This window comes from Lytechinus pictus, chromosome 3 (assembly GCF_037042905.1).
Source record: "Lytechinus pictus isolate F3 Inbred chromosome 3, Lp3.0, whole genome shotgun sequence".
Lineage (NCBI taxonomy): Eukaryota > Metazoa > Echinodermata > Echinoidea > Temnopleuroida > Toxopneustidae > Lytechinus > Lytechinus pictus.
Genome location: NC_087247.1, coordinates 6,858,095 through 6,876,086, shown reverse-complemented (window position 1 = coordinate 6,876,086; position 17,992 = coordinate 6,858,095). Strand labels below are relative to the sequence as shown.

General features: G+C 34.3%; 1 protein-coding gene across 1 annotated transcript in view; it reads right to left on the bottom strand.

Moving 5' to 3' along the window:
- Nucleotides 1-9,016: 9,016 nt before the first annotated feature.
- LOC129255973 (myc box-dependent-interacting protein 1-like) overlaps nucleotides 9,017-17,992 on the bottom strand; it is a 33,312-nt gene continuing 24,336 nt past the window's right edge. The window contains exons 8-10 of the mRNA XM_054894288.2: nucleotides 17,881-17,988; nucleotides 17,253-17,354; nucleotides 9,017-15,436 (exon numbers count right to left, since the gene is read on the bottom strand). Coding sequence (XP_054750263.2) covers nucleotides 15,356-15,436; nucleotides 17,253-17,354; nucleotides 17,881-17,988 — 291 coding nt within the window. The 3' untranslated portion in view covers nucleotides 9,017-15,355. The remainder of the gene's footprint in view (nucleotides 15,437-17,252; nucleotides 17,355-17,880; nucleotides 17,989-17,992) is intronic.

Here is a 17,992-nt window from a genome sequence, read left to right as displayed (position 1 = left end):
TACCTTTCGGAAACTAAATTATTCAGGACAGCAGCGCAGTATGGGGTCTCTTATTTCGTCATACACACGAACTTGGGGAACCTATACGACGATTTAAGCAACTTGGATTAGAGGCACAGGTATGTTTTATGGTATTACTTGATTACAATAATCAAAACGGGTTCCGCCCGCCTGCCCAGAAGGACAGCTAGTCATAAAAAGAAAAGTGTTATATGCACACTGTACATAAGAGTAATTCATAAGAATAATTTGAACTGTCCACTCTATTTATTCCTGAATCAACCATCGATTTTTTTTTGCAAGCGAGCCAAATAGAGCACACATTGAAAACTCAGCTACTGAAATTCTGGCCTCTTTACGTCACGATAGTCAAGCTGCCCTCTATTTTTTAAAAATTAATTAATTTATTTTTCTAATTTTTAAAATTCTTTCTGGGGGGGGGTATTCATAAGGGTTGCAATGAATACCCATATATCTCCTGCAAACTGTAAACGTTAAAATTATTTTTGTAGTAGATCATATTTGTTTTGAATGACTTTTTTAATTAGATCTAGTCAATTTTTTGTCTTTTTACGATTCATGCCCCAAAAGCAATAACCGATATATTATGTTTGTTATGTAATGATTAAGGATGCAGAAGAAAACAATAAATCAAATTAGAAAAGGGTCGCTATATAATCATAATATAAAAGGGGGTCTTTAATCAGATCTTAAGGTCAATATTGCTATTCATAATATAGAGGATTGAAGAGGGTCGCTCGTCATTATCGAATTAAAAGGGTGACATCATTAACTCTTCAGACTAGCGTTCCTCTACTCCCATTCAAAATTATGAATAGTGGTTCTTCCGATTCGTGGCTCTCAATAGGCCTATATATACCCTTCTGCAGTTTTACGAATAACAAACATGTTTTTTTTGTTTTGTTTTTTAGATAGGGGCAACATGGCTTTAATGATGCTGAAACGGAATTAAAGGGCCTGGAAAATTTGTCAGGGTGTATTTATTTCATATAAAATCTAATACAATATAGTCCTGCGGTCATTTTTTTCGAGGCCCTTTTCATAAATACTTGCAACTATTGTAAATTTACTATTATTGAAACTTCCACAGAAACCTTAATTCAGATTGGCTGCTGAGCCCAGTTACCAGTTTCCATGGTAGTTAATTGTCCTAATGGCAAAATTACAAGTGTAACTCTTTAATGAAACTGGCCCCTGGTGACGAAGGCATAAATATATTCGTTGTTTATTTTTCAGAAATACCTAAAATCACATGATATGAAACTTACAGAAGGACGAGTCTCAAACCTAACACAACAGGTATAGTATTTGATAATAACAACTAATATTCAGTTTGAAATTTAGATTCAGTTCATTTAATTCAACATTTCACTTGGGGAAAAAATAAAATAAGACAATTAGATAAACATTCAAACCTAACGCATATTACAGCAACAAGGATTTCTTTTTTAAATGTGAAAAAATGTGCTATTCTATATATTTCATTTAACAAGATAGGAATTAATATTGAGAGAAATGCCTGAGAAATCATCTGATTTTATACAATCTTCAATATTTTTCTCTTTTAGAAAAATTGCGACTGTTATTTTCTGTAGAAAAAGGCAAATAGTGAACTTTTTCTCAGTGTCAGATATTATGACTAATCTTCATATTGGATTGATTTTGATTTACGAATTCCTTATTTTCATTTCTCTTTTGTAAAATATAATTTCCCATTCTTTCTTATTTCTTACTGGGCAGAAACCCCGAGGTGGCGACCAGAAACCCGAAATGTTTCAAAATATGGTAACAACAACCTATAATTCTCCCCCAAACGAAACAAAATAAACATATCTGTTCCTTGACCATACGAATTTTCGTTCCCTCACCCTTTTTCCCGTAGGGAAAAATACGTAGGGGGGAGAGGTTCTGAAACATAAAAAATGAAGTTGAGGAATTTCCATTTTTCATTGGATATGTTTAAAAGTGCAATGTACTCATTACAAAGGAAAATGCATCTTCTCGACACCGAGGGGAAAAATCACTTATATTTCACATGGACATTCAAATGAAAATTATAATACATATTGAATATATCAATATATCACTTTTCTTCTTAACGACTTATAGAAATAGTTAGCAGTGAGTTCCACAAAGTTAAACATCCCTGTAAATGATATTTAGCTGCAATGTGTATCAATATGTTTATATAGTTGTCAAAATATGCATGAAAATCAATTTGTATTCGAAACTGTTTATGTTGTTGTAATTCTGTTTCGACTGCAATGGATTTTTTAAATTCCTCATTAAACTCTAATCAGACGAGATCAAATTGCGTGTTCCTAATTTGTCATAATGTAAGATTAATGAATTTACAAATTATTCATTTTCTGATGGAATCCATCCTCTTGTTTCATCTGATGGATGAAAATTAAATGTAACTTTTTAATCACCATTTACTAGGAAACATTTTCATATTTCTCCCGCTATAGCAAGCATACGTTTGCTCAAGTGATGATTATTTTATATTATCAATTTTTGTGTTTATATTTTCAAGTTACAAACGGGGTCCGACGACAGACGTGACAAACTTAAGAATGTAAATGATGAGATGGTTGAAGATCTAAACCAACTTTTCCAGCAGTAAGTTTTATCATAATGTTCAATTTGGGGCGGATCCAGGATTTAATAAACAGGGGCAGATGGGGGGGGGGGGGCAGTGGCATAATAAGCGATATAAAATTGAGGGGCCTAAATACATTAAATATGGCGCATTTGGCAAACTTTTTAAAATTCGCGAGTAACATATATAATAATGAAATTCTATTTTTGGATTTGATTTTGGCATTAAATTAAAAGACGATATTATATTTCACCCTTTTCCATTCCGCTGTTTCATTTCCCCCCTGGTCTTAGAACTTTCTTGGGATGGCAGAGCCCCAAAGGATTTATTTTTACACCGGGGGCTGGGGTTAATTAAAGTGGTACTTGTTCCGAAAATAACTTTTACCACAAATTGATACCCAACCATCAAACAAGGAAGGAAAAAACCGTCACCCCAAAAAAATAAAAAATAAATAAATAATGAATGAATGAGTGAATGGATGGATGGATAGATAGATAGGTAGATATACCAACTGTTATTTAGAAATCTAAGGTCAGGTGAAGAGTAATATCTTGTTTTTTGTGTGTGAATATCGGATTCTTTTTTTTTCACTGCAGGCGAGGAGGTTTTGTTATCGACATCTTCAAGTCAGTATACACAGCTCATAATGACTTTTACTCAGAATCATCCAAGGTAAGAATGTCGATCTTTGCGATTATTTTTTTTATCAGGAGTTGTGCCACAAACGCATGAGGGCGCGTAATCATTAACAGATGCTCATTAAGCCACGTTTAAATGTTTGAGTTTAAAAAAGAGAAACAAATGTAGCCTTAATTTGGGTTACGTAATGACAATGTAGAGTGTACTCTAGGATGGTACAATTGTAAATATGAGAATCCAATGATTAATACCCATCCATTTGAAAGTAACTCACTTTCCTTGGGGGTATTGTTTTACATATTACACATTCTAAATAATATGTCGGAAAACAATACACAGCAAATGAATTATAGAAAAATTATAAACAAAAGGGGAATATCATCAACTGTTTCATTTTTATTTATCGCGTCGTAGATCTCGGGAAGCATTCTTGACATGGTGATCGACTTGGAGAACGTTCGACTTGAAATGAGTGTTGGACAAGGAAAACATCGACGAGTCGCCAGTACCAACAAACCCCGCATCGGCTGGGCTAAGACAACCCCGACTCCTGCACCCCAACCGGTACATCAACCCCCTCCTCCATCTAGCGCTAGCCAAGGTCCAGCAGCATCATTCATCCCTCCTCCTCCAATGATTGGCGTATCCAAGCAACGGGGAGGACGTCCCAAACCGAACGCGCAGGATATAGCAAGGCCGATTTCTGTTGCCACACCGGGACGAGAAAGAAATCCGACGGAGTTTTCCCGCGGGAATGAAACGCCTAAAACAGTGTCTGGTAATAAAGGTGGGGATTTTTTTTTCATTGAAGGTTAAATATATTAAACATACTATGTGACATAGCTCCGATTCAAATTAACTGTATCTCTTTCAAACAGATCATTTTTAACACCAATGTAACGCATTTAGATAATCATTTTGTTAAAAATTAACATCATCCATAATTTTTTTAATAGGAACTTTAGGATTGAAGCGGGTAAATAAAAGTAATGTTGTGGTTAAGATAATTACCACGCACTTTTTTCTCTTTTATTTTGTCATTTATTTTTTTCACCAATTTTTATCAAAACGATGTAAAGTATCGTGGGCCCAAATATCTTCTCTTTTTTTCCAAAGACAAAGGGTGGCCAAGAAAGTAATTTATAAAAGCTGAAGTATAGGCTTCAAAATAAAATGTTATTTCAATTTGATAGATATCTATCAAAACTAAATGAAACTGATATATCAATCTCCAACTACTAGTACCTCTACTTCCTCTCCTCTCCAATGTTGTATGTCATAAGGCAAGCCACTGGGACGTTCAAAGCAAGAAGTACAAGATATTGCTAGACCAACTAACGTGGGCGTACCAACAGGACTAAATGAAATGACGGCAACATCCGCCAATAAAGGTAATAATTTCAAGCCTAAAATTGTTTTAATTAGCAACATAATAACAATAACAGTTGGATTTATGAATTGCCATATCTGGAGGATACAATAATAAGATTGTGACAATATTGTCTATTCATATCCTGGTAGACATCTCAAATTGAGACAAAAACTCTAGGATTAACATTTTACGAAAATAATCAAGTTGTCATTATCGGACAGTTGCCACAGTAACGGCCATTCTCAGCCAATAAAAATCCAATGGTTGTACTTAAAATTTTGGAGCTGAAATATTTACAACCATAACCTATAACAACTAGATCATTGTTATTATTATTATTATTATTATTTTTTTTTTTTTTTTTTTGGGGGGGGGGGTTGATTTCAAATGGGACCCCTTTTAATAACCCTGGATCTGCCCCTGACCATAACAATGGCAATGGAATGTTTTTTATTACTTTATTCATATCAATTTCAGGTGTGCCCAAGCCTCTTGTAGGACGTTCCAAGCAAGAGGTACAAGATATTGCAAGACCGACTGCCGTAGAAACACCGGGGAGGGAAAAGAATCCAACAGAGTTTTCACGAAAGACTGAAGCAACGGGTGAGATTAAAGAGTATTGAAAATGGGGACAATATATCATTTATAAAGTACATTTTTTCCGTATATTGCACTTGAAAGGCCTTATTTAGCAGTTAAGAAATGCTGTGGATTTGAATTCAAGTAACAAACTTTTCCTATGGTAACAAATGATAGCTGATGATAACAAAATCATGACTGATATACCCTCTGGAAAGGAAAGTGTCCTACATTTTGTTCAGTGAGAAACACTGATGGACCCCATGGAAGAATAGTATAGTCATGTCGACTAAACTGAATATGGGCTATCAATCCGTTTTGCATTTTTTTTTTTTTTTTTTTATACGGAAAATAAATAAAATACAATACTATACTATATACACCATGAAATCATCTTCATGCTTCTAAATTTGAGCATTAACAATGTGAATTACATAAATCTATCTAATAAACTGAATAAAGTTTCCAAATATCCAAGACAGAAGTTAAAAGATAATGCACACCATTATGTACTGTTTTAATTTTTGTTTTTGCGATGACTAGGATGTTAAAGGACAAGTCCACCCCAATTAAAAGAAGGTTTGAATAAAAGGAGAAAAATCCAACAAACACACTACTGAAAATTTCATCAATATCGGTTGTAAAATAAGAAAGTTATGACATTTTAAAGTTTTGCTTAATTTCACAAAACAGTTATATTCACTTCCTGGTCGGTATGCATATGAGGAGACTGATGACGTCATCCACGCACTATTACTTTTGTATTTTATTATATGAAGTATGAAAAATTCAAATTTTCTACTCATCGTCGTGTGGAACAAACTTTTATTCCTCCCTGAACATGTGCAATTACCATTATCTTAACAGTTTGTGGTTAAATCAAGTTGGTCCCAATTGTCATATCTGTAAAAATTGAAATATTGTATAATTCAAACAATAAAAAACAAAAGAAATAGTGAGTGACATCATCGACTCTCTCATTTGCACATCAATGAGTTGTGCATATAACTGTTTTGTGAAAAATAAGCAAAACTTTAAAATGTCATAACTTTCTTATTTTATATCCGATTTTGATGAAACTTTCAGTGTTATGTTCATTTGATTTTTCGCTATCCATTCAAATCAACAATTTTCTAGGGTGGACTTGACCTGTAATAAAGAGAGATTTTCGTTCAAATCAAAGCCATTTGCTTCAATTCTGCACCAGGCATTAAAGCACATACAAACCAATAGTGCCATCTTGAGTCCTCAACTACTCATACTTGGCCATTGTCCTGTCCCATAATGCTAGTGTAGTCTAGTAATATAGACCCACTTGAATGATAAAATGCTAATTAACTACTCAATACATTTATACCGCAATGATTATGTTACCAAGTAGCAAAACAATTACTTTTCCTCTCTAATTATTTAGTTTCTCTATACAAAATACAATTAAGGTCAATTTATTCTCTGTAGAAATAGTAGATATCTGAAAACGTATATTTAAAAACTATGTATTTATAACACACAGTCAATGAGAGACCACACACAGTTCACTCCCCCTTTAAAACTTCACATACCAATTTCCCTGCTATAAGGTCAACTTTTTTTTTTTACATACAACATGATCTCTAATTTCGAAAGTAGAAGAGATAATTTAATTATTTCTTAATCTCATTTCTCAGGTCGTCAACCGTTTGGAGCAAGTAAGGCCCGATCAGCACCACCATTTGGTGGAAGGGGTACCGGAGGAGGGAGGGGTGCCAGCATGGGCGGAGTGGGTCGCGGGCAGGGAGTTGGTAGAGGTGGTGGTGTTGGGCGGGGCCTGCCGTTGGATAACACTGGTAGACCAATAATATGACACCTCCCCTAAAATATAATAAGATAATGTGTAGAAATGAACATTTCCCTTATACAACATACACATGATGTACCTTACATTCCTTAAGTGAAAAATACAATTGTAAAATAAAAGGCAATGCAACTATCAAATGCTCTTGATCTTGTTTTTCAAACTTCACGCTTTTGTTGATTACAAGTGAAGGGAGAGGGCAATAATACACAAGTTAAATGCATCAAGGAAAACTTATAGACCCCATCTGAAGCAAAACATGAAATTGAAAGATTATACACCAATAAAAACTTCAAGCTACAAGGCACACAAATAGGGAGAAAAGTCAAACGCAATGGCCCGAATTGGTTTTGAAAACCCACGGTTGAGTCCGTGGTTTATGCAGATTTCCTGTATAAATTACGCTTAATTTAGCGCGTATCGGGCGCGTGTATGAAAAATGTCCAATCCTGATGCGCGCTTTTGTCACAGTGCGCCAAATTGACACCTGTTGCCGTGGTTAGATACGCTATTTTATTCATGAGTCCACTGTTTTTATTCATGAGTCCATTCTTCAAACAGTGGACTCATGAATAAAATAGCGTATTTAACCATGGTGACAGGCGTCAATTTGGCGCACTGTGACAAAAGCGCGCATCAGCATTGGACATGATTTATACACGCGCCCGATACGTGCTAAATTGAGCGTAATTTATACAGGAAATCTGCATAAACCATGGACTCAACCGTGGGTTTTCAAAACCACCTTTGTGAATTCGGGCCAAAATCATGACAAAAGAAATCTGGCCGGTAAGAAACACAATAGAGCCCATTGTCTAAACCAGCTAACTTGAGAGTTTGGAAGGCAAATTACTCAGCTGGCAAGCAGACAAAATACATAAAAACTTGCACTGTAGTTTTATAACTTAACAAACTTTCACTATTTTGCTAATTTCCCTTTTTTGGGGGCTATGAATGGAGTCTTTCAAGCTAATTTTAGGTCATTAATATACACTGCTCTTACTTGGGAGACTGCATCTACAATAAGTAATCTAAATCATCTCCTGGATATTACTACCCTACCAATATTGCTTCCACATAATACCCACAAACATAACCATGGATACTTGAAAGGCATTATTCTTTCAGTTTTCATCTCATTGACACGACACAAAATCAGAAAGACAATTTTCCAATTCTGAAGTTGTATGTATTCAAAAATTGTTTAATAGTATGTACAATTACACACAAAGTTGTTTACAAGTCAACAGTATCGATCATAGTTTTAGTTTTCACGTCATTGCTTTTGTAATTAACCATTTCCTAATCTACGTAGTGACATACACGCAGACAGTGAGTATATAACAGGCCATATAGCGAATAGTATACAATACATATAATAGATTGCAGAGAGAGATGTACAATGCACTTTTCATACACTTTGATACAAGAGAGATATATAAATAGCATATAGAAAGTTATGTTTAGTCTTTTTATTTTACATATATTTCCATACAATTTTATACAAAATGAATATTGTGACCAGCTAGAGTGTGCTACTTGTTCCGATCCCAAAGTCAATATGCAAGCAACGCACTACATTATAAAACTATGACAACTTGAGTATAATTTATGATGATGAAAAATAATGACAATAATATTAGTCCTTAGATATTAAATTATAAAGTTTTAGTACATAACAAGATATGGAAAAATGGCATACCCTGAAACTTGTAAGTTATTAAATTGATTGTCTTCAGTCATGGAAATTCTATATTTTTAATCAAAAGTGTATGAAATGAATCCATAAAGGATTTTCATTACAATATTCAATACAGTAAAAGATTATAATATGAACTTCACAGTACCATCCATAAATATATTTCATTTTGCTCAATCATATTATGTATATATTCAATGAGATCTGCCTCAACAATTAATTTTTCTTAAATTCTGTTCCATTTTTTTTGTTGGGGGGGGGGGAATAGGTTGGGGAACGATGTAATAACTACTGTTTCCAAGCCGAAAGAGACTACCCTAGATATAGGTGAAAAAAGGGGAGAATATTGTACGAAAAATGAACTTGATCACGATAAATGCTAGGAATAAGTTCATAAGATATTATGGAAATCAGTATTTGCCCACTCACCAGCTTTATATCATATGGAACTTCACAAGGAAATATAGAAAGGATATTTGTTAAACATCTTCAAAATTTATATCGGTATGTATCCATAATTGGAAGGAAAATAATGCTAAACGCTAGTAACTCAATGGGAGAAAATTCACTAATCCTATGTGGACTATAACACCTGCAGCCTGTTGCATAAAACTTTTTACCCGAGAAAACTCCGGTAAAAACTGAAAAATAAGGTTAGTCTGATTTCTGCCATTGACTTTAACACAGGGCAAAAACTAAGGTAAAAAATACCTGAGTTTTCTCAGGTAAAAAGTTTTATGCAACAGGCCCCTTGTGGCACACTTTTCATTGATTAAACCCATAAAAAGGGTAATTGTCATAATTTTCCCTTTTTTCTATTGAATCCTGATCTTGATTGGCTGTTGGACATTTCTACCATAGTATTTACCATTGATGGCCGAGTTAACATTTATGGTAAGTTTGATGTAATTGGACCTAGTAGTTATACCCTCATTACATTACTGCAGATTGCCTAAAATCAAAGTCATGAGCATTCCCATTTCTGTATCCTTATTTCATCCACATTTGAAAATCAATATATATTTGATATCAGAATGGGCATAAATGCTGATCATTGCCATCTAGATTTCTTAAAAATAGTGCAAGAAAAAAAAACCTTTAGTTGACAGTGATTTTGTTTTCATCTTCCTTCAAAATTGGAGAAGAGGAGCTGTTGATAAAAAGATTACACATCAAAACATTAATAAATACAAAGACAAAACATATATTCTTCCTTAACATTCACAGACAAGACTCGTCTGATATTTTCCATGATGATTGACAATAGACCAAAGTACAAACACCAGACAATCATTTCACATTTATGATCACAATCAGAAAAGGATTTAACATTAAATATTGATAGCTTGGCATATTTCCTAAATTCCAATTGCATGACTATATTGATTAACTACAAACTACAATCATGATTTCAAAGAGTTATGTATTTATGGTATAATATCATCTAATTACAACATAAAAAATACTATTCATACATAATGTAAGATGTGAAATGAAAGAAACAAATATTCCCTGATTATGTCTTCATTCATCCCACTTTTAATGCTTTTAAACATTTTCCCCCAATAAGATTAAACTATCTCTAAATTTATCCTTTTCATGGCAGTTTTGTGCAAAAGGTTACAATCATTTTAGTATTACAAATTAAAGTGATATCGGAATCTTTATGTGTTCTCCATACTTGCCTCATATATATAAATGTTCAAATACATTTTTATGGACATTGTGATTATGATCTAAAATAAAGGTCATAAGACAGGGATACAATTTTTGAGCACAGGGCATATTGTACAGCCAATATCATGGAGTTAATTTAAACTCTTGATTATCTAACATCTAATAAATAGACATTTGAAACAAAGGGTATACGAAGAGAAATTCTGATAATTCAGTCTTGAACTAAAAGCACAAGACAGAAACAAGGATATTGATAATGTGATAGAATGAAACAAAACTTGAGCAAGATATATACAATCAAACCAAAATCAAGGGGTGCTGTTCATAGTAACCTAATTTAAAAACAAAAATAATTTAAGCATTCAAATTTGCAAGAAAAGGGAGAAAAGGAAAGAGATAGAGACAAAGAGATAGAAAGTGGTTAATATAAAAAATCAAGTATATTAAAACATTCCACAAATTAATCAATAAAAAAATAACAACAAAATAAGCAATAAAAAATGATGTCTTCATTGCATAGCTCAATTAACTTCACAATACATTGAAAATGAAATATAAATACTGACCCAATGTGAACCCCAAACGGGTGATGCGATAATCCAATCAATTCATGCTTCATAAATAATGCTCAAGTATTACAAATGCTGTCTATGAGGAAGTCAAGGAGCTAAAATTTACATGTATAATTTCATTCAAAACCATCAATAATTAGCACTGCCTGGAAAATAGGAAATGCCTTTGTTCAGAAGAGAGGAATTCAAAAGTACCTCTTATCATTAAATTCATAAAAAGAGAAAACTGTCTCATTTCTGGTATCATAATTAAGGGGCAGTTACAGAAGTTATGAGTTGAGTGAGTTATAAGTTACACTTAAAAATACAAGTAGCATGCTGTATGTAGCACATCAACCCATTTGTAATTGTGCTCAGGAGACACGCCCCCTTATTGCGCAATCATCAGTGAGATGAAGTGATAACGTTACCACATGTATGCCACTGGTGTAATTTCGGACCAGCATCACGAGTACAGTACATTAACAATGAGAATTCAATGGTGTAATGATTAACAGGAGATAATCCTTCAAAATTTTAAGACAAAAACAGTATCACTGCGAACCTACTAACCGTCAATCAAAATAAGCACCTAAGTTACGCAAATAATTCCATGGAGCTTCATTCACACACCGAGATGGGGAGCCCTCTGATTCAAGCGAAATAAATATTAAAGAACTTGGACTCGTTCAGGATAGTTTACAGCATGCGGTGCCCTTCAAGTTACTGCAGTTTAAAATCTTTCATGACACATTATCCTCACAAACCCATGATAATTTCTATGACTAAAAGCAACTACACACGCCAAGATAAAAATCAAACACAAATTTTGTCAGCATGACATTACTGTCAGTTACTCACTCTTAGTCTATAAAAGTTAAATCATGATCACTAAGCTACTGGGTTCTGTCCAACAAAGCTTAACAACTGATCGGGATTTTCATGATTGAATGTACATTGTTGTCAAAAGCAATCAATCATAAAAATCTATTCTACGATTAATAGTTATGTTTTGTGTTACAGCACCACAGAGCCCAAGAGACCTTATGTCCAATATGTCTAGACAAAATATTTCAAACTTGCAAATATTTTGTGGGATAATTCTCATATTTCATTAGGTAAATGTTCGGGAGAGAAAAAAAAACAAGACTACCAACACCACAGTTTTCAATGGTATATTTGAACTGTTGACCTTTTAGAATGGAAGCTGGGATTTTGAAAAATTAATAACTTATAAATAAATAATATAGGATTTGTATAGCGCACGTATCCACCTTGCGAGGTGCTCAAGGCGCTCCTATATTACCCCGGTTAAGCTAGTCTACCGATTGTGGTGCGTACAGCTTTTTGAGGAATTACTTCGTGCCGGTATCCATTTACCTCATCTGGGTCGAGTGCAGCACAATGTGGATAAATTTCTTGCCGAAGGAAATTACGCCATGGCTGGGATTCGAACCCACGACCCTCTGTTTCAAAGTCCGGATACTAATCCACTGGGCCACAACGCTCCACATAACATCCCCGTGATATTAAATTAAAAAATATTTCAAAAGATCTATCCAATAACTGTATGATGTAATAATTTGATGGAAAAATCCAAATAACAATCAGTCTTCACATTCATCTGACCCTCATGTTTCTCAAATCTTAGTTCACTTCATGATCCGCTCCAGCCATTTGGGAGCATAACAGCTTGCTATGTGAACTATAAAACAGAGGCAAATCACTTTAGTAAGGTCTCACATATAGGGGAACGTTATACATACTTTTTTATATATTACAAACTTTTAGTTTATACATCAAGACATGATATCATGTAAAAACAATCTTGCTTTTGATGAAAATCCCTGCTTTGTATACCTTCTTTTTTACATGAATGCCCAATCAAATAATTGCAAGTGCAAAACAATCTACCTACTTCACAAGAAACCTGTCTCACCCCTTACAAGAGATGTAAAAATTTGTGATATTCTAAAAATAAAGTATTTCCTTCACCTCTTCATATTTTATTAATTTTTTTTTTAATGGGAGGAGGCAAGGAATTATGGCAAATATTTGACAGTTAAAAGGGGAATCCAGCCTTGGTCATAAAATGTTGCGTCGAAGGAGAAAAATAAATAAAACAGAATGGTGAAAGTTTGAAAGAAATTGGACAAGCAATAAAAAAGTTATGGCTGCTTTAAAATTGAAATCCTTAAGACTATGTAGATTTCAAATTGGCAACTGAGTAAGTAAATTATGACAAGGGGCAAGGACAACTTTCCCATAGGCCATGTACTTTATTATCAGGGATTTGTGGTTTTCATCTAAGTACCCATTCTCCTGGGGCAGTAATCAAAATATAACCCAGGTAGCATATTGTTATATGTCCTCATGAAAGAAAAAATATAATTCAAAGTAAACTTTTGAAAAAAAAAACGAAATTTTAACCATTTTATGTATTGGAGTACATGGAAGAGTAGTCCTTGCCTGACATCACTATGCCATCCCACATGCGGCCAATTTGAAGTCTCCATGTGTATAGTGATTACCAATATTTACAACTTTTAAAAATTTATAACTTTCTTGTTGTTTGGCCAGTATTGTTCAAACTTTCACCTATCAACTTGTCAGATTTTTCTTTTTCCTCTGAAAACAAGTTTCTATTTGGATTGGATTCCCCTTTAAATGAGGATGATTTCATCAAACTGATTACCCTTCTATTTTACATTCAGCTTGAACAGTTTTAGAACGCTTGGACCAACTACTATATGATATAAATGTCAGGAGAAAATCAATTTTCTTAGATATTCCTTACTTCCCACACAAGAACTAACCATTCACATTCACATTACCACTAATCACTCAAATCATTACTCTCTATATAAAACTGACACTATTTAATGTTGTACAAGAGGGAAAATGGAAAAAATGTATTCAAGTTAAAATCAGGATATGAAAATAAATATATAGTTCTTCAAAATTCAATGCTGTGATGAGCATCATATAAGTTTTTTTTGGTTAGTTTGAATAACATTTCAGTATTGATAACAGAACCCAATTTGAACCCAATAAATTTCATACCATTCTCAGGCTACAGTTGTAGCTTCCACATCCTCCCTATTAATCTAACCAAGGAATTATTATTTACGAAATTATAACATCACTGAGCACACTAGTTGATATACAAGAGCCTATTGCCTTTGAACTATTTTAAATAACAGCAATAAAAGTTCAGTGTGATAATATCTAATCACTCCACCACATTCTCTTTAAGAAGAAATCTTCACCAAAAATGGAAAAAAAAAGATTCCTTCTTTCATGCATGCTTTGATACAAGGCCAACATGATAATGAATGTTTTCATAAAGTTATGCATGACTTTACACACAACTGGAACATGTTCTTAGGTCATAATGTCAGCCATAAAGGGATACATCCATTGGCACAAGAATGGGGTCACCAGTCATGCATACTAATTCATAACTTATGAAACGGCCTGAAGGGAATTTTTCATGACGCTGTTTGCAAAGTTACAAAAGACTTTTAAGAAGAGAGGAATATTTAGTGCCAGGTGGATATCCAAATCACATTTAATCCTGTAAGCTAAAATTGAAATATGCTCATGATGATCAACATTTATAATATTAACATAATATATTAACAATGCAGCGTATATCGTTTGTCAAAATTTTAAAAAGATCATGAAAAAAATAGACTTTTATAAAAAGTCTGTAAAGTCCATGGACTCTTGTATGAGCACTTCATATTGTATCTTTTATTTATAGTCACTTGTAATTCTGAAAACAGCTTTATGAACCCCAGTATATATAGTAAACACCACCAATATTCTGAGGTGGCAGTCGTGTTGATAATTAAGTCCTGCGTATACCTTAATGAGGATTATTCACTGCACTGATGAGTGCCTTTCACCTTTTGGACAAAACTACACTTTACAGCTCGAAACAAACACATGTACTGCTAAACAGTTATCACTTACAATGCTAACAATGTAGGTCATTCATAAAGCTGTTCATAGTTTACGAGCAACTTTACAAAAGACTGGTGACCCTTTCTTGTTTCAATGATATACACCAAATAGGTTTTGATTTAGTTCCGAAGAAAAGGTCACCAGACGTTCATAAAGTTGCTTGTTACTTACGAACAGCTTTATGAAACACCCACCTGTGGCCGTTTCATTAGGCTCTTAAAGTTATGCAAGTCTTTATGCATGACTGAGACCTCATACATTAGATTGGCCAAGAGCAAATTTGCCACCAAATTTTGATATTTTTTGTTGATGAATTTATGATGCCGGGCCCTTTTGTTCAGGTCAGTGTAAATCCCTCCGATGATGCAATGTGAACTAAGAAAGAGAATGGGTGCCAAGATCATAGCTATCAGCATTTTGAAGTGAAGTTCTCAGGAAAGACGCCTCTATCTCCCGTGGTCTCCTTGTACCCCATTAACCAGCCTTCATCCTAAATTAACATAAGAAACATGGAATGTTATGGTAATAAAGTGGGCTCAAAGACGGTATCTGCTCAGAAGGGAAGGTGTGAAGAGCTATACATCCATCATTCATTCATTGATCTTCATTCATGAACTTGAAATTAATGCATAACCCTAACTCAGCAGGAGTATTTTGGTAGATCATACGAAGCTCTGGATCTCGGCTGCTGAATGCATGATCACGCCAAAAATTGACACCCATGTTGCCTTTGACATAATCTACAAAATTGACAGTTGATGTTTCGAAAAAATAGGGTGATTTCATTGATTAAGCTAATTAATGCAAGAAATCAAAATTCTGCTCTAAATCCAGAAATAAAGGTCCAAATATAATAATTTTTGGTCAAGAAACTCTTTGTCGCTTTCTTAGAGAATCTACCATGAAAAAAATATGATATCAAAATGAATTTCTTTACGATTTATACATTTCTTTTACACTTCTATGTTTTTTAAATTTATTTTTGTCTCGCCTGCATAGCAGAGCGAGACTATAGGCGCCGCTTTTCCGACAGCGGCGGCGTCGTCAACACTGAAATCTTAACCAAGTTTAAGTTTTTGAAATGTCATCATAACTTAGAAAGTATATGGCCCTAGTTCATGAAACTTGGACATAAGGGTAATCAAGTATTACTGAACATCCTGCCTAAGTTTCAGGTCACATGACCAAGGTCAAAGGTCATTTAGGGTCAATGAACTTAGACCATGTTGGGGGAATCCATATCAAAATCTTAACCAAGGTTAAGTTTTTTTAATGTTGTAATAACATCGAAATTATATGGACCTAGTTCAGAAAACTTAGACATAAGGGTAATAGTGTATCACTGAAGATCCTGCCTGAGTTTCAGGTTACATGATTAAGGTCAAAGGTCACTTACGGTCAACGAAATTTGGCCATATTGGGGTTATTTGAGGAATTGTCATCATAACTTTAAAAGTTTATAGATCTTGTTTATGAAACTTGGAAATAAGAGCAACCATGTATCCCTGAATATCATGTGCCAGTTTCAGGTCACATGACCAAGGTCACAGGTCACTTAGGGTCAACGAACTTTGGCCATGTTGGGGTTATTTGAGGAATTGTCATCATAACTTTGAAATTTTATGGATCTAGTTCATGAAACTTGGACAGAAGAGCAATCAAGTACCCTTGAACATCCTGTGCGAGTTTCAGGTCACATGACTAAGGTCAAAGGTCGTTTAGGGTTAACAAACTTTGGTAATGTTGGGGGTATTTGTGGAACTGTCATTATAACTTTAGAAGTTTATGGATCTAGTTCATGAAACTTGGACAGCAATGTATCCCTGAATACCCTGTGCACATTTCAGGAAAATGGCCAAGATCAAAGGTCATTTAAAGGTCAATGAACTCTGGCCGTGTTGGGAGTATGTTTTGAATTGGCATCATAACTTAGAAAGTTTATGGATTTAGCTCATGAAACATCGACATAAGGGTAATCAAGTATGAATGATTGTTTTGCACATGTCTTAGGTCACATGGTCAAAGGTCATTAGGGGTCAATGGACATAATATTTCATTATCATATTAGTGTTTTCTTCTGTGAATAATTATTCGTTAGCTGTTTTCAAAGGAAGCACTGCTGCTTTATATCGAATTGCGTAATGCAGGCGAGACTGCCAGTGGCGTTCCACTTGTTTCTCAAACTTTCAATCATTCGATTTTGTCACTTTTCTGTTTTCACACAAGCTAACTTATTCCAAGGATTTCAATCTCCTTCAATATGTGAGCTAACTGTCCCAATAGGGTACTGTTTAATCTTATCCTACCTGGTCTTCTGGGTCTTCAAATGGTATAACAAATACCATGTCTCCTTTAGTCAGCGTCAATTCATCAGAGTCTCTCGGTTGGTAATCATGTGTTGCTTTTGCCTGAAAAGGGAGAATATAAAAGGACATTTAAAAAAAAAATCATTATTGAGTAGATCAAAGACATCCAACTTTATCTCGTTGATCATTGACCTGCCTTTGGAGGCAGGTCTTACAAATAAAAGAGTTGGAGTAGAAAACTAAACTTAGATACCACCTGGGTTGTGATATTCTATATATCATAAAATACTTATTAGAACTCTTTTCCAATAGAGAATATTCTAAATAAAATGTCAGAGGACAAGGTATCTGTGATGAGAATGTGCTAAAAGGAGATCGATTCAAATTGGGTTGTCTAAAATATCAAAGTCAGTGGCTCTACTTGAGACAATGAAGAGAGAGTAGTGCGGGGGGGGGGGTTATAAGAGAATGCTACTAGAGAAAGTACTACAAGAGAGAGAGGGAGAGAAAACACAAAAGAAAAGGGAGAGAAAAGGAGATAGAGAAAAAGAAGAAAGAGACAGAGATGGGGACAGAGAGAGAGAGAGAGAGAGAGAGATGGAGAAACAAATAAAGACCCATTACTTACTCTATATAGTACGCCTGATGGTAGATTACTGCCGTTGGTTTGAGGTGGTGGAGAGGAAGGAGATGTGCCGTTGTGTGTCGTCATGTCTGCCGCTGGATTCTTATTAGGCTGT